We start from the raw sequence: 18,362 nt of genomic DNA, 5'->3' as shown, positions 1-18,362 counted from the left end.
TTGGTGGTCGTGGTTCCAACAGCTACTTCTCTGCTCTGGCCACTGCAAACTCTTTAAAAAGATTAATTAATCCAGCTCTTTTGGTTCATATTTCCAGCTTGATGGTTCTGTTAAGTTCAACAAGATCTAATCATAAGAAAGAGCTCTTCTAGGAACAGCAGTGAAGTTTCTTATGAGGAAAGTAGCTGGCTGATAATAGCAGTCTTAAAAAAAAAAAACCCACACCTCTAAATGTTCAGTTAGGTATTAAGTCAAGTGCTTTAATGGAGTTTCTTAATTTTTAAGAAATTTGGCCCAACTCTGTTAGAAAAAGGATGATTTTCTGATTTGATGTGGTGAAGATTCAAACCATATTATTCCTGCTCTTTCACATCTCTATGTATTGATCAGAGCCATTGTGTGTGGTGAGGACATGGGCTTTCAAGTGAGACAAACCTCAGTTTAAGCCTCAGCTTTATCTTCATGAGTTGTGTGACTTTGATAATAGTATGTAAGTTCTCCAAAATAGACCCACTCTTGAATTAATAAAATTACTGTGAGGGAGTAATAGGCATAAAATATTTGGCATAATGCTGATATCTTACCCTCAACAACTAATAGCTATTGTGGTTGTAATTGTTGTGTAGTTCCTAAATTAACCTGTTTAATCACCAGAAATCTTTGAGATGTTATTAGTATGTTTAAGCACAAACTAATTATAATGACAGAACTTTTAGAACTCTTTGAGTGATATTAATTCTCCACTTGTGTTAACATGCTAGGGCTGCCATAACAAAGTACTGTAGACTGGGGGGCTTAATATAAATTTATTTTCTCATAGATCTGGAGACTAGAAGTCACAGATCAAAGTGTCAACAGTCCTGGTTTCTTCTGAGGCCTGTCAGGGGCTTTCAGATGGCCACCTTCTTTCCGTGTCCTCAGTTGCTCTTTTCCTCTGTGCACACACATCCCTGGTGTGATTTGTGTGTCCTTATCCCCTCTTCTTATAAGGACACCAGTCAGATTGAATTAGGGACCACCCTGAAGACCTCATTTTAACATAATTACCTCTTTAAAGATTCTATCTCCAAATACAATCACTTAAGGTTAGGAATTTGACAAATGAATTTTGGGGAGGACACAATTCAGCCATAACACCATTCCTCTTGGTTCTTAGTTACTATATTAATATCACTAGGAAAAAACAATAGTATTTCTATAATATCTTATGTCTTCACAAAAGTTCCTGCACTGAGGTACTGATTTAATTCTTTTGGCTTTATAAAAGGTTATATGGGAAGTATCTAGTTGAACCAAGATTTAGCACCTTTTACAAAATTATAGTTGAACCACTTCCATACTGTTACCAAATTTCCTTCAGTAATGCAACCTAAATAATAAATTTCTCCTATAATTTAAATTCCAGCAAAGGATTAACATATGTGTGTGTGTGTGTGTGTGTGTGTGTGTGTGATTATATAGTTCATAGATAAAGTTTGTTCTTGCAGTAATTGTTTCCTGTCCCTTCTTTCTAAAGAGTTTTAAACTGTTGTTTATTTGTTAATATTATATTTATTATATTTGTATTTGTTCAAATAGATACTGTTCAAATCATTATAATTAAAGGTATCTCCCTTACTGTTATTCTCAGTTCTGATCATGCTGTTGCAAAATGATAAAAGGCTAAACGATAAAAGGCAGCATGAAGACAGGAGTCCATGGAGGGAAATATAGAGAAAAATCCCTGTAAAAGAGAAGCCAATAAACACACAACAAGTAGATGCTTCATATTCATTTGCATATATCACAGTAGAAAATGCAACATCATTGTTTGAGAAATTATTTTTATTATGTTTCTATGAATAATACTATGTAGAATAATTGAAAATTAAAGACTACATTTTATTTAATAACACTCTACTTGAAAACATCTACGTTATAACATGTCTATCAGACTTTAATAAAGAATAAATTACTGTATTTACTAACCCAATATTAAATATCATGTATATTTAATTATAAACACTCATTATAAATCCAATATCTGTTCTTCCTCTTTAGAGGATCATGAGTTTCCTTCCACTTGTCCTTTTCTACCCTTGGCAGAGCTAACCTATTACTTATTGGTTGACACTTTATTGTTCTGTGCATCTCGTTCCCACCATTCCCAATAAGTCTAAGGTTAAGGATTCAGACCTCACGTGTGAACCAACTCAGTTCTGCATCCAGAGGCTTTGCCCTTTGATTTGACTCGTGATTTTAACATGTGTCAGGACCAAAAGGGGATGTGATGAGAGACTACAAATGGGTCAGAGCAAACCCATGTTCCTTTCCTCTAATGAAAACACAGGGTAATGTCTCTGACTTGTGGGTGGGTCAGCAACACTGATTTCTACCTGACAGGAGAAGCACAACAACTCAGGATGGTGCTTTTTCTCAGAATGAAACTAGACTATGAGTCTTTGAATGTGCTGACCCTAGAGTTTATCACAAGCATAGGCATATTTCCATATGAATAGGTATTTTATGCCTGTATCTTGTGTGTGTACATGTGTGTGTTCTTTATTTAAAAGGTTAAAAATTGTGAGGCTAGTTTTGAGAGAGCAGTACTGTTAAATCTTACTGTGTGAGGAATGGAGGAGGATGAATGGAGGACAGGGTCAAGGTTAAGTTACGACAATAATAGGTATAGCTTATTGATACTATATGCTGGGTGTTGTGCCAATATTTTACATCCATTGTCTCCTATAAGTTAGGTCTATGGAAGCTTATAAATCCTGGGAGTGAATTACCCTCAGTTATAATGTTTTACATGGGAGAGGGATCCAGAGCTGAATCCAGAGTTCTCATATTCCCAGATGTAGACCACTGACTTTTAATTTATATTGTCTGTTGTTGAGAACAATATTGTCATACTTACAGTTTAAAAGAACCATCCAAGAGTTGCCGTCCCAGCCTAGATGTTGATTTGAGAGGGGATGGAACCCTCAAATTTTCCATTTTCCAGATTTCAAATCTGATTTACTGATCCCTTCTTGAAACTACATTAGTTGTTTCCTTTAACTGCCAAAATCAAGAGTAAGAATATGCAAATGTATGCCAACCAAGTGTTCTTGGTATTGAGTTTATACAGTGAACAAAATGGGTAAAAATCCTTGTACTCATGTAATTTTTGTTCTAATTAAGGGAAACAGACAATACATAAATTAAATTAGTAAAATATAGAGACTTTTGTGCTAGAAAATGTTAGATTCTGAGAAGTAAAATAAAGCTGGGGATTTCTGGTGGAGGGTGGGAGTTATAGTATTTACCAGTGTTTAGGAAACTTGTCACTGGAAAGAACAGTTCAGGAAAGACCTAAAGTAAATGAAAGAGCAAGTCTTCAAATGTAAAAACCCCAAAGCAGAAGCATGGTTGGTATGTTCCAGGATCAGCCAGGAGGCCAGAATGGTGGGAAGAGAATGCATGAGAGAAAAAGTAAAGCCAGGTCTGTTCAGAGGAACTTGTAGGCCATTGTAGGCACACCATCAATGGGAAGTCATCATGAAGTTTTGAGAGTAGGGTGACTTAACCTGACTTGTGAATAATGGGATTATTCTGTCTGCTGTGTTAAAATCAATCCAATGATCAGATGGAAGAGAGCAAGAGAATAAGAGAAGTCAATAGGACAGCTCTAGTGATAATCCAAATAAGACATGGGTTTGGCTAGGACCAATGGAGTTGCAGTGGGAGTAACAGAAAATGACCTTTCTGAACAAATTTTGAAAATGGAATCAATAGAATTATTCATAGGTAGAGTAAGAGTGTATAAGAGGAGTCAGGAACAATTTCAAGGGCTTTGTCCCTTGGAAAATTCATGATGGAATCCCATGGATTAATTCATGACCCAAAAAGCAGGTTTAGGATGGGTTCGGATGCTTGTTAGTTTTATGTATACATCAGATATCCAAGGGGAGGACCCAGAAGGCAATTAGATTTCCTGAGAGAATCCTGGAATTCATCAGTACGTAAGTGGTTTGTTAAGGCAGAGCTACCTATATTACTTGTAGGACCTGGTGAAATTTGAAAATGCAGGTCTACTTGTTCAAAGATTATTAAGAATTTCAAAACAGTGACAGCAGAGCATGAAATCAAGTATGAAGGGACTCCTGAGTGAAGGGGCTTGCATGCGGGTGGTACAGTCAAGAAGCCAGTCCTGGTTTAAGGCCATAATGCCAAATATGATGATCAATAGAGCAATGTGGAGAGAGACAGAAAGAGATACCTAAGGACTGAGGTCTGGGGTGTCAATATAAAAATGACACAGATGAGAAAGATCCCTCAGAATTGGCTGAATAGAAGAAACCAGCAAGGTATTTGAACTAAACAGAACAGAAACAATGGTAAAATGTTTGATAGAGGCTGGTGATCATTTACCAGCATCCAAGCTCGGCCAGAAGAGTTGAATTCTTGTCTCTGGCACTTGCTGTGCCCGGTTGCCAGGGCAGTGTTATTAGTGTTTGGATGTTGCATGGATTGGTTGATTTAGGGCTTTTACCACCACAAGGCAAACATTTACAAAATTCTTTGTAAATTTTCCTGTTTAAATTTTTTTTAATATATTTAAGTTTATTTATTATTTGAGAGAGAGAGAGAGAGAGAGAATGAGAATGAGGGTTTAGGAGAGGAAGACAGAATCACGAGCAGGCTCCGTCCTATTAGTGCAGAGCCCCACATGGGGCTCAATCTCACAAACTGTGAGATCATGACCTGAGCCGAGATCAAGAGGACACTTAACCGACTGAACTACCCAGGTGCCCCTAAAAATTCTTTTTAAATAACTTTCAGTAATGAGACTTTGAGATCCATTGACTGAAGCCTTGCTTTTCAGCAGAAGAAAATCCATTTTTAAAAAATGTTTATTTATTTTGTGAGAGAGAGAGAGTGTGGGGGAGGGACAGAAAGACAGGGAGAAAGAGAATCCCAAGCAGGCTCTGTACTGTCAGCACAGAGCCAGACGCAGGGCTCGGAACATGACCTAATAAGCTGAAATCAAGAGTTGGACACTTAAATGACTGAACCACCCAGGTGCCACCAGAAAATCCATTTCTGGATTCAGGTGCACTCTGGAAGGGGGCGTGTGGATGAGGGAGAAGATAACAAAGCAGAGAAAGGCAGGCTTTTACTGTTAACATATCTTCCCAACTGGTCAGACTGTGTACAAAGCAGCCAAGTAGAATCTGGCCGACTGTAGCAAAAAGTGAAATTAAACCATCCCAAGGCAGAAATATTCAGGAATAAATAATGAATTTGTTTCTTATCACATGGCACAAACTTGCCTTGGGTTTTAGGTCACCTTAGTTGCTAAGGGGTTCAAAACATACCAGGTGGGATATCTGAGTCTATGGAGTTCTGTGTGCAGACAGAAGACTGACCTTTTTCTTGAAGTAATATAATCCCCTCCCTCCTCAATTTTTCCTGGGGCTGCTAATAATTCCAGGTCATGGCCTACATTCAGTAGACACTGCATGTGCACAAATGACCCCTTTAGAGAATGAAGAGTTACTATACTAGGTCCCAGAAAAAGGTGTCATGTTACTGTGCCCCATTGTACCAGTTCTCCCTGGCTTATTCTGAGATCATTTAAATCTGCTTCAGTGCATCTGACTCTTTCAGGTTCAAAATGTCCATGGGGTGTGGAGGCAGAGGAAATGACAGGCTATCAGTGGATGTAACAGAAAGACACTCCCTTTCCTCCAGGTATTAATATTTTGGAGTGACAGGGGGCAGAAGGTGGGGCATAGAAAAAAGTTGGAAAAAAGAAGGCTACATTAACATAGCCCATACCATTGTCAGCATCTCTCAATGGATTTATGTTGGTTATAGAAAGTTAACATTGTTCCCTTCTGCTTTCTGGTGAGCTGTAACTTTGATACAGGCAGCCAGTGTGTTATTCTAAGACTGTAGCACAGACAGTGAATATGGCCTTGGCATCAGCAAATAGAGTTGACTTTTGGGCAAAATTTTATTCTGCCTGCTTTGAGGTAAGATTACAAAAGCCTTTTCCTTGACATTATATAGTTAAAGCATAGCTGTCAGCTATTCACTAAACAAAACTGCTTTGGATAACTGACTCACAGGCCCCTCTCTTATCCTGTATACCTGGAAGGATGCTTTGTCAATGTCCTTTTAGATTCAAAGTTGTAGGGTAAATGATCTTTGTTCAGCTGCTGCTATTTTGCACCTTTGAGACATTTTGTAAAGATTATGTCGTTCCACACTGTAACCCTTCTATGAGAAAAGTATCATTCCCCACCCCCAACTTCATAGGTAAGAAATTAAAGGTCAGAGAGGAAAATAAGATCACACAGCTGTCCAATTGTCAGGGAAGTTATATTAGAGTTTGGATGGTCACCTGGTGGACTGACTTGCAGCTTTTCCCACCCACAAGGCAACTCCAGAGTTTTCTGTAAATGTCTTTATCTTAAAAACAAGGACAAAAACTGTAAGTGGTGGTCTTCCTTTCTTACATGGCTCAGATAATTAGAATTTTCTATAGCTATACAAAAATCTAGGAGTTTTTTGAAATCAAATGCTCATTTCCAATATTATAATCTAATTTCTCCATTGCTTCTTAAATATGGTAGATATTTGGAATCCAATAAACCATGATGTTGAAGATCGAGTTTCTCTAGAATGAGAGCAGGTGGCATTTTTATTTCTTTGTGTGTTTTGCTGTTGTTGCTTTGGGTCATGTATATTTGATGTTTCATTTCATTAAATACTCAAAGATGAAGTTCAAAAACAGTTTACTCACAGTGCAATGAGCTGTAACAAATGGTAGGCCACTGTAAGGTTGTGGATTTTAGAGTACAGTTTTGTAAAGATGCTTTTTCTGTAGTAAACTCACATTAAAATTTTTCAGAAGCTGTTTTAAGAGAGAACATAAGTAAGATCAGCATTCTGGTGTAATTTCAAAGCACAGTGTCTGATAGAGAGCTTGGACACTAAGAATTTTGGTTTGCTAAAAGGATAGACCGCAGTAATATATTCAGTATGGAAACTAACATCCAGAATCTTCTTCCTGCCTAATATTTAGCAAGATTAAATTTATTCTGTATTATAGAAATCATTCTGAATAAAGGAAGAAAATTACCATTTATATGTATGGTAGCAGAGAAAATTTACAACGCTTTCAAAATAGAAAGGTATTTATGTATTATTTAGGCTAGTAGTATACATTTTAGTAAGACCAACATAGTAAGATATGTTAAAAGAATCCAGCTTATCAGTGTCTCATCATTTCATGTCTGTTTGACCTCTAGGGGTTTTTTGTTGGTTTCTTGTTTATTTTTTTAAGCTAAATTGAGTTGGCAGGGTCCAACTGGCACAAAACTTATGGTTACCTATTTAAGTGGCTTTGGGATATTTATGTCTGTGGTTTGCATTTGGCGATATAGTTTCCCTATTTTTATGTCCTCTTTCTATAGCCTATTTTCTATATAGGCTTTTTGAAGCAATGCTAACTGGAGAATAAGTAGAAATTTAGAGAGGATTAACCAACATTTTGAAGTTTAAGAGTATTGAAAATGATAAGTTGCTTAAAAGTAGGTGGCAAAGCACTGCTTTGGATTCTATAATGTCTCCCTCTCTCTCTGCCCCTTCCCTGCTTGTGCTCTGTCTCTCTCTGTCGCTCAAAAATAAATTAAAAAAAAAAAGTAGGTGGCAAAGCATAGGGAGATTTATGAGGTTTGAAGGCAAATATCCACATTTTATTAGGACCTTCTTGATTGTAGTAGATCTTTGGGATCTCAAATTTAACATGGGATTTCACTTATTGGCAAGAGAGGTCATGAAGTATAGTAATTTATCACTTTGCTGAAGAATGTATTTGAATCACGTCTCCATTGAGGCTGATGTGCATGAGCCCAACCTAGAATCTGGATTCATCCCATCACTCTGAGTTTTTTACTTAAAAGGTCTTCAACCATGGGTTGCAGCCATGGCTAATGTCCATTTGATGGAGTGGGAAAATTTGGAAGGCATATTCTGTATGATTTGTGTAAATCAGATCTTGTGTAAACCTGATCTTCTTAATCTGGTTATATACCTAAGAACAATGAGAAGTTTCTCAGGAACTTTTGTGTGTAGAATCTTGTATAATTTCTTAGAGGTTTATAAGGGGAAAAATGGGGGCGCCTGGGTGGCGCAGTTGGTTAAGCATCCGACTTCAGCCAGGTCACGATCTCGCGTTCCGTGAGTTCGAGCCCCGCGTCGGGCTCTGGGCTGATGGCTCAGAGCCTGGAGCCTGTTTCCGATTCTGTGTCTCCCTCTCTCTCTGCCCCTCCCCCGTTCATGCTCTGTCTCTCTCTGTCCCAAAAATAAATAAACGTTGAAAAAAAAAAATTTTATAAGGGGAAAAATGTAGGCTACAGTCTCTAAGGAAGTTTATACCCTAGTTATGCATTTCATATAATTTCCTACAAAGTTCACATAAATCACATAGTTATAATTACATAGTTACACATTAGTAAGTGTTCCATTTTATTCATTTTTCAACGCACTAATGCTTTGAAGTAAAATAAGCAAATATTATAGGGGCGCCCGGGTGGCTCAGTTGGTTAAGCGTCCAACTTCGGCTCAGGTCATGATCTCACAGTCCGTGGGTTTGGACCTGGAAGCCTGGAGCCTGTTTCAGATTCTGTCTCCCTTTCTCTCTGCCCCTCCCCCACTCACACTCTCTGTCTCTCTCCCTCTCCCTCTCTCTCTCTCAAAAATAAACATTAAAAACATTTTTTTAAAGAAAAGGAAGAAAAATTATAACATTACAATTAAGATTTGTCATGGAGGACTTCTTGGAGGAAGTCAACTTTGAAACAAACCCATCTATATCCCCTTGTTCAAGGGTATTCCATACTCACAATGAGATCTTAGGCAAAGGACAACCTTAGTGGTAGATGGATTGAACAGTAAACTCAGTAAGCTGCATGGTGTGATTTCACACACAGGGATAGTCTCTTAGTACTGGTGCCTAAGTTCTCATAGTTTGGACAGTTCTTTACCTCACAGCTTTGTCATCTGTTGAGAGAAGTACTGATTCAGCCACTTGCCTTTGAAGGCAAATGTTTTTTGATCTTTTAGTTAAAAGGACACAATTACTTTGGCTCCTGGGGATTGCCTGATATACAATGACAACTTTACATTTTCAGAGGCATTTTTAGAGTGAACAGATATTAATGAGGATCATATATATGAAAAAGGGGCCCTCTAAGAGCCTCTTTGTGGCTTCAGTATTCCAAGTTATTTGGGGGAAATTCTATTTTGAGCTCAGGACATGAAAACCGGAAGTAGATGAAAGGGTTTTATTTTTAAAGATGTGATATATACCTACAGTGGAATATTATTCATTCTTTAAAAAGAAGGAAATCCTGCCATTTGCATCAATGTGGATGAATCTAGAGGACATAATGCTACATGAAATTAGCCAGACACAGAAAGACAAATACTAACGGTCCACTTATATAGAATCTTAAATAGTCAGATGCATCAAAGCAGAGGATGGAACAGTGGTTGCCAGGCAGAGGGGAAGGGGAGAGATGTTGGTCAAAACACACACAGTTTCAGTTACGCAAGATGAGTAAGTTCTGGGCATCTAATAGGCAACATGGCAACTATAGTTTACAGTACTTCAGTATGCACTTGAAATTCACTAAGAGGGTAGATCCTACCCTCACCACAAAAAATTAGAAAGAAAGAATGAAAGAAAAAAAATCATAACTTGGTGAGGTGATGGATATGTTAATTACTTGATTGCGAAGATCATTTCACAGTATATATGTTTATCAAAACATCAAGTTGTACACCCTACATACACAGTTTCTGTTTTTCAGTTATAACTCAGTAATCCTGAGATATAAAAAAACAAAGACTAAAATACTATCATGTCTGTTTTCATACCGTAATGAAAAAACCAAAAGCAATGATGTTAGTTTTGGATTTTTCAGCTTGTTGACCTCTAGATCATAGGAAGAAGAATCTACCAGAGTACCAGAGCAGTTAATTTCACTGGAATAAGTGTAAAGAATGAACATAGGAGAATTTTCAAAATGCAGGATGCTATCCCCAAAGGACATATTTAAATCTTGGAGGAAGGTGTCTTATGTATTTTGTAAGAGCACCCACGTTTATTTTGATATGATGCCATCATTGAGAAACGCTCCGGAATTGTACTTTAAGGGGGCTATTAAAAATCAGCCCTTGGGGCGCCTGGGTGGCGCAGTCGGTTGAGCGTCCGACTTCAGCCAGGTCACGATCTCGCGGTCCGTGAGTTCGAGCCCCGCGTCGGGCTCTGGGCTGAGGGCTCGGAGCCTGGAGCCTGTTTCTGATTCTGTGTCTCCCTCTCTCTCTGCCCCTCCCCCGTTCATGCTGTGTCTCTCTCTGTCCCAAAAATAAATAAACGTTGAAAAAAAAAAATCAGCCCTTAAGGCATGCTCATGATTTATCAGGTTTGATGGCTGGAATTAAGTCATGATGTGAAGATGCAAATGCTAGCATTATTCAAGCACTGGTGGACAACAGTGATGTTTTGGAATATTCTACTCCCACTCACTTCCACCATAACTTTCTAGGTTAAGTTTGTTGTTAAAAGAATTACACTTGACCCCTTGGCCCTATAATAACCTCTCTGAAGAAGGGATGTGTAGCATAAAATGTTAATCTTTGGCCAGAATGGCTTTGTTCCCTTTCTTATATATGTTTAATTATAATCTAATAAGGCAGCTAAACTTCATCAGCTTGTTTGTTTTAAAGAATTAGGCTTCATAAACAATACAACTTTACCCATACTTGCAGGGAGGGGGATAATGAATTGTTTGAGTATTATTAAGAGCAATTTCTATAAGTACCTTCTAGAGTACCCTGACCAGAGAAGCTGGAATAATTACAGAAGATGGTTGTGCTATTTGCTTTATCTTATATCCGGCTTACCGACATTGATTCTTTCTGTTTTTCCTCCCCTCAGATGTACATCCAGACAACAACACTTACTGTCTCCATGAGTTTAAGTGCTTCAGTGTCTCTGGGCATGCTGTATATGCCCAAGGTTTATATTATAATTTTTCATCCAGAGCAGAATGTTCAAAAACGCAAGAGGAGCTTCAAGGCTGTGGTGACAGCTGCCACCATGCAAAGCAAACTGATCCAAAAAGGAAATGACAGACCAAATGGAGAAGTGAAAAGCGAACTCTGTGAGAGTCTTGAAACCAACAGTAAGTCATCCGTAGACTTTCCGATGGTCAAGAGCGGGAGCACTTCCTGATAGATGTACGTTGAACATCTTCTTCTTCTAGTCTTGGGGACTGTGCTGCAAGGTTCCAGGAGCATGATGGTACTTGCACACCATAAGACCACAACAGCAGTTAGAACCATTTGGTTAGAACCAAATGATTTTAAGGCGAGTGGCCCTTCTTCAGAGCATAACCATGCACACAAAATCTCTTTTTCAAAGCATGACACTCATGTCTCCCTTTTGAGGCATTACCAAGCATCTGAAGCCTAGAACTATCTTCTACTTATTGAATTACCTTTTAGCACTTAGGAAACTACCTTCCAGTCTTTGTTAGTTCAATATTGGTTGCTCTTTATGGGTTTATTGGTTGCTTAAAGATCTTACGCAAGTAAGTTATATGCTATGTAGGTATTTAGGGAAATGAAACAACTAGTGAGCCAGCATGTTAGGTTAAATTATAGTTAATACTTATTTTCCCCAAATGGCCCCTTCTTGGACATATTAAGATAATTAGAGCTCTTCTCTGAAAGCCTCATGACCCTGAAAATCCTTTCTGCAGCCACCATTCCACTTGTCCTTCCCTCACCTACCTTCCTCTTCTGTGTAATCACCCCTGAAGAAGCACATGGTAATGATACACCAGTACCAAGCTAACCCAGTAGAGTTTAACTGGTCCACCTTGGTATCTATGGGAGAGTAGCAAATAGGTTGAAGATCTGTATTATAAAATACCAGATAGCTGAGTATAGCTAAAAATATATATATAATCTTTATATTACATTTCTATAGATGGATCAAAAAATATAAAAGCTAAGGTTCTTGCATTAGACCTTAGATTTCCTGTCTTTTGGAAATACAACATACGTATCTAACAATGAAGGATAAAACCCTATGCAAAAATACTCTCTTCCTCTCAGATTCTTCCAGGGGGCTGTATTCCCTATTCTCTGTACTTCTGACATGAAATACAGAGAAGATTAAGTGTGGATCTTATTTGATTTAGTGATTCTAACAACATAGAGTCTGCACTAGATTTATAAGCCTTTCCTTACATCAAGATTTGCAACTAAACATTGTCCACTCTATTGCCCCACATGCAAAAATGGGCTTAAAAGATAAATATGGATCAATTAGGCTTATTGGCTACAATAATTCCAAGTCTTTTTGGAATTATTGGTCAGATTTTCTGGGAAGATTGCCTTCAGCTCACTAAAAACTAAATTTAGTCTTCTTGTAAATAAAGAAGCCTTGTAAGAATTCCACAAACATTCCCCACGTATTCACCTTTCTGCAAACATGAAACCCTAAGAAACTGCAAGAGAAGTCATGATAAGGATGGGTTTTTGTAACAAATGGTTATAATCATCTTTGATTATAGGTAAGCAATTTAGTAATAATGGGCCTATTTGGTCTTTTAGCAAAAGATGCACTATAACTACTATCAAAAACGTCAGAGTTCAATGCTTGCGATTTGAGGGCAGAATTTTACCTGTGTTTTTCTACCTTGAAAGCATCAGTGCAGCAAGTTAAAACTCATTGTAGGATGCCAGTAGACTTCTATTGGCCAGCTGTTGGCATTTCCTACTATAACTCATCACCGTCTATAGTCGGACTTATTTTTTAGCAATAATCCAGAAAACTTTATATAATATGGTTGCAAATGGGAACAACCAAACATACACTGAAATAAAATTGGTTACCCCAGACGGACTTCTGGAAAGTGGTGGGAGAAAAAAGTCAATAAACTTTTTCCACACTTTTAAAAAATAAATAGGTTCCCTGAAGAGGAATATTCCAAGCTCTGATAAAGATTCATTCCATATATAATTGAAGTAAGTCTCATATGTTTCGTTGTCCTTCTGTTATTTTCTGTTGATGTTGAAATGGAAATTATGTAGCAAGCATGCATTTCCCTATTTTCTCTGAAATAAGAATGAAAGGTTTTAAATGTAGGGGCTGTATGGAAGGTAAGCCTGTACAATTCTGGAGGAGTCAGGTGCTCACTTTTGGAAGGTAAAAGAAAGTACAAAAGGTGAATCAAGGTAAAGCCAGTTGTTACCTGAAAGATGGTTAAACTGTACTTTGTGACTTTAGTATATTCATCTTGTATAGTAGTTTGGATTTTGATAAATTGGGTCCAGATGATGTGATTATAGTGTATACATTCAGGAGAGACAGTGTATGAAAACTTCACAATCCCTCTCCAGGTAACCATTGTTGACCTTTGTTCACTTGCATAAGAAACTTTCATGGACTCCATGTGTTCCCATTACCTTTACTATATGTACTAGTGGTTTTAATTGAGGCAAAAGTCTTCTAAAATCGCATTCTCTACAAGTATCAATAACCCTAATCACTTAAATGCAGCGCTTTTCTTCTAAAAGTGCATCTCATGTCTTTAGAAGTAGAATTGAATATTGGAAAAGCCTTTGTCCTTCAACTCCCTGTAACTAGGACCATACCTCCTCAGATTTAAAATAGCTCCTCTTGAGATGGGTGGAGTCCATTCTCAGGTCTCAAATCAAGGGCTAATTAATCCACTGGAACAGTATCCATGTTGCTGCATTCTCATACTTTCTGCTATGAGACTTGTGATAAGTCACCATTACTACAGTGAGGTGATAGTGACACATGAGAAAGTATCTTGTAAACTACAAATCACCATATAAGCAAGGTACACATGTCATTGCTGCGTTGAAAATGTAGATTGCTCTGTCATTAATAGAAAAGACTTAAAATTCAAAAACTACTGTTTTAGCATTCCTCTTTCTTCTTTTTAACATGTGGAGGATTTTGACAATTATGGCTACTATCCCACTGTTGAGATTTTTTTTCTAATTACCAATGTATTTATGATGTACATGCAACAATGCTTTTCCTTCTGGGGCGCCTGGGTGGCTCAGTTGGTTAAGCATCCAACTTCGGCTCAGGTCATGATCTCATGGTCTGTGAGTTCGAGCCCTGCATTGGGCTCTGCGCTGATAGCTTGGAGCCTGGAGCCTGTTTCAGATTCTGTGTCTCCCTAGTTCTCTGCCCCTCCCCTGCTCATGCTCTGTCTCTGTCTCAAAAATAAATAAACACTAAAAAAATTTTTTTTTATAACACTTTTCCTTCGTGTCCCTGCAGTCTATAAATCCATTACACTTAGAAACTTCATTGTAAAGATTATTTGTTAATGCCAGAAATTCTGGCCACATAATTAAGGTCTTAAAGCTTCAAAAGCTATGCAGAGTAAGTATAAGTAATGTGAAGCGTGAAGGGAGACCAATGAGTCCATGTTAATTACTGAATTTGCAGAGTACTACATTTCACAAAGAAGGTCAAGTGTTGTTCCATAAAAGCGTGTGGGAAGGGAGTTAGAAACAAAGTTGACTTGTATGAATTTATCAACTGTACCCAATTAACAAATGCTGTTAACATGGTATTCCTTAAGCTATGTTCATGAATAATTCATGAGCACAGCTGCTGCTGGAGGTGGAACTGCTTTCTGTAACTTATGAGCACAGTGTGGTGTCCACAAGGCAATTCACTATTGCTGTATCCCCAAACCGATTGTCATATAAGCTTAGTCACTGCCACTGTAAAAACTCCCTAGTAACTCACATGTACATCTCTGATCCATTTCATTCTGTAATACTTCCAGGATAAAGATTCTCACAAGACTTCGGCCTTCCACACTCTGTCCCTCATCATTGTTTTCAAGTTGACTAAATCATCCATGTCCACAGCCTTTTATCTAACCATTAGAAACATTAAGATGACTTCCCTTTTGTAAATTACAGTCTCATTTCTCAGTAGAATTCTACCATCTTTTTCCCTGGAGATAACTTCAAAGAGTTCAAAAAATGAAGTATGAGTCTCAAAGTTGGAATGGTCCTTGAATGGTCTGATCCAAATCACTTTCTGTTAAATTAACATCTTCTGAATACCATCTTCTTCAAGGTCTTTCTGGCTCTTGTTCCTCTATTTTGGCCATAGTTTTTCTTTGCAGCTATCTACACACTTGATAAATATTTCCTACATTTTTAGCTACTGTTGAGGATATTGAAGAGGACAGGAAGTTGAACAAGCATTTTGAGGGTTATTTTTCTAAGTCTTATGACAATTTTTCTTCATCTTTCTTCAAAGACTATATGAAAGTCCTTCACAAACACAGTTGTACAGATTTCTGTGTTTGTGTTTCTTACAGGAAATTTAGAGATATATGAGAGCATTATGTATTTAGAAATAGGGGCACCTGGGTGGCTCAGTCAGTTAAGCATCTGACTTTGGCTCAGATCATGATCTCGCAGTTTGTGAGTTTTAGCCCCTCATCTGCACCATCAGTGCAGAGACTGAGATTCTCTCTCTCCCTCTCTCTCTCTCTCTCTCTCTCTCCCTTCTCCACTTGTGCACACACACTCTCTCTAAAAATAAGTAAACTTAAAAAAAAAAGAAATGAAAAAAATTTAAGCGCACAAGCATGAAAATCATCGTATTTCCCTTCATGCCAAACCCAATGTAACAGACATGTAGTCTTTTGGAAGGGGTGAGTAGGAAAGTAGGATTCCATAGTCATTCTCCCGCGCGGCAGCCAGCCGCTTCTCCACAAACCTACTTCACCTCCATCCTCACAAAAACCCAGAGTTATGGGTTTTGGAACAGTGATGAAACTGAGGCCCAGTGACTTTTTAAGCTCATTCACTGATCTTTTTAAGATCATTCACTGATCTTTTTAAGCTCATTTTATAAGGAACAGAATGTATTTTAAAACCAGGTCTAAAACCTCCTTCCTTTCCATGTGCCACAATAACCTAGAAGTGTGAGCAATGGAGATGAGAGAAGCAGATATGACAGCTAAGTTGGGCACGAACCTCATAATATTCAATGAAATAAAAAATAGTAAAAACATGTATGCTTTGGGGCTCCTGAGTGGCTCAGTTGGTTGAGTGACCGACTTTGGTTCAGGTCATGATCTCACAGTTCGTGAGTTAGAGCCCCACGTTGGGCTCTGTGCTGACATCTCAGAACCTGGAGCCTGCTTCGGATTCTGTGTATCCCTCCCTCTCTGCCCTCTCCCACTCATGCTCTGTCTCTCTCTCACAAAGAAAAAATAAATATTAAAAAAAATATTAAAAAAAACATGTATGCTTAGCACTTCCTTAGACTCTCTGCATTTATTTTTTGTGACGGTGAACTTTGATCTCAGTCTCTGGTAAGAACTTGTCTGGTCAATTATGATATTGATGTAAATGAAAGTGGAATGAGTCTGATTGCCAGTTGTTTCAAAGGAGGAGCTTTATAATGTGCTTATTTAATATTCAAGAACTAAATAATTCTCTAAAAATCTGTTTCATCCTGAATTGGATTTATGTAGTGAAACATACACATGTTTAGCATCATTTCATATCTTTCCTCTTATGATTCTGCATTCCAGAATCCCATGGAAAAATAGGACATCACATTTGAAATTTAGAACAGAGATTTATTCCATCACATCTTTCAAAAAACCAAAGGAATTATTTGGATTTAAGTTGATATTCTCTGAAAATTTAGGCATGAGTATAAATTTGAATTAGAATACTTTGTTATTCATATTTTCTAATAATCCTACAATAATAGGTTTTACTTCATAGTGAGTTGGTACCAGAACAATTAAATATTTATTTCCTTCTTTGAGCCTTTTTTATTTTTAAGCATCTCCATTTGTATCCTTTGTTGAAACCATAGCATAAATATGTATTGGCAATGCACATATTTACTTTAATATTTACAAATATTCCATGTACTTTATATTTTACAATATTCTCTTCTAGAGTCTAAAAGCATTATTTCTTTTTAAGTGGAAAATACTCATTCTCAAAGCACAACTAGTTACACTTACCTGTTTTTGGTCATCAAATCAGACTCAAAGGCTTGATGTCTTTTACTTAGGTTGTAAACGTTTTTTTGTCTTTTGCAGGACAGATAATTTATGTGTTATTTCATTTTTCATATTGTATATCTTTGTTACTCAAAACACACATTTAAATAGAATTTCACCTAAATTTATTAAAGATTAGAACTTTTCCATTTTTAGTTTTCTGCTAAATACTTATACCATAAATAAGACCAGTGGTTTTACAGATTAAAATTGCTGCTGCATTATTATTCCTGTGATCACCGATTTCCTACTACAGGATTTAAAAAGTAACATGTAAAAACCGAATATCATAAAAGTGATGATTATAGGATGTGAATTTTAAAATCATTTTAGCAAAATAATTTATTACTATATACTATTAATTTGTCTTACTTTGTCTTAACAGCTTCCTCTACTAAGACAACATATATCAGCTACAGCAATCATTCAATCTGAAACAGGAAAATGGTAGAATATGAAGAAATCTGGTATGTGATCTTAAACAATAAACATGACACCACCAAAACCCACTCCTGGAGATCTCTGTAGACTACAATCAATCAAATCAATAGTCAATCTTGTAAGGAACAAAAAGTAGCCATGAGCCAAAAGTATCAATAAACAGAGTGAAAAAAAAAACATTTTATACAGTACAACCAATGAGTGTCAAGCTAAAATATTGCTTACTCATAAGCAGTTTAAAAAAAAAATCACAAAAGGAAAACTAATGTTAGCTTGTGAAAAAAAAATGCTGTTGAAATAAACCATGTCTGATGTTATTCTTGTAAGTATTTTTCTGTGATTGTGAGAACTCCCGTTCCTGTCCCACCTTGTTCAACTTGTATAAGACAATGAATCTGTTTCTTGTAATGGCTGACCGGATTGAAGCCCTGGGTTGTGCTAAAAATAAATGCAATGGTTGACGCATGCACTTTTTTTATACAAATAATTTATTTCTAATAATAAAGGAATGTTTTGCAAATGTTGAGAGTTGTTTCGTTCCAGTTTTAAAGACAAGGAACACTCTTTCCAGTCGGCATTTCTGCTGTTAGCTCCTGAGGTAGAAGCCTTAGTACTCCATGGTAATACAACTTCCTCAAGGACTGTGATTTTGTACATTCATGTGTACATGAAGAAGACTGTCTTTTATTCCTCTATTAAAAAGCATTATTTGTGTAAGATTTTGTGAATGTTTCAAAATCGATGTGGTAACTTTACATAGTAATTGCTTTTTTA

General features: G+C 37.2%; 1 protein-coding gene across 1 annotated transcript in view; it reads left to right on the top strand.

Moving 5' to 3' along the window:
* The window catches only part of GRM8 (glutamate metabotropic receptor 8), a 759,669-nt gene extending 742,087 nt beyond the window's left edge, over positions 1–17,582 (top strand). Inside the window, exons 9-10 of the mRNA XM_047096173.1 lie at positions 10,979–11,225; positions 17,533–17,582. Coding sequence (XP_046952129.1) covers positions 10,979–11,225; positions 17,533–17,582 — 297 coding nt within the window. The remainder of the gene's footprint in view (positions 1–10,978; positions 11,226–17,532) is intronic.
* Positions 17,583–18,362: the final 780 nt, after the last annotated feature.

Source organism: Lynx rufus, unplaced genomic scaffold, assembly GCF_022079265.1.
Source record: "Lynx rufus isolate CCGP_SWC_20201006 ecotype Redwood Valley unplaced genomic scaffold, mLynRuf1.p SCAF_4, whole genome shotgun sequence".
Taxonomy (NCBI): domain Eukaryota; kingdom Metazoa; phylum Chordata; class Mammalia; order Carnivora; family Felidae; genus Lynx; species Lynx rufus.
This window is presented reverse-complemented; position numbering and strand designations above follow the sequence as displayed.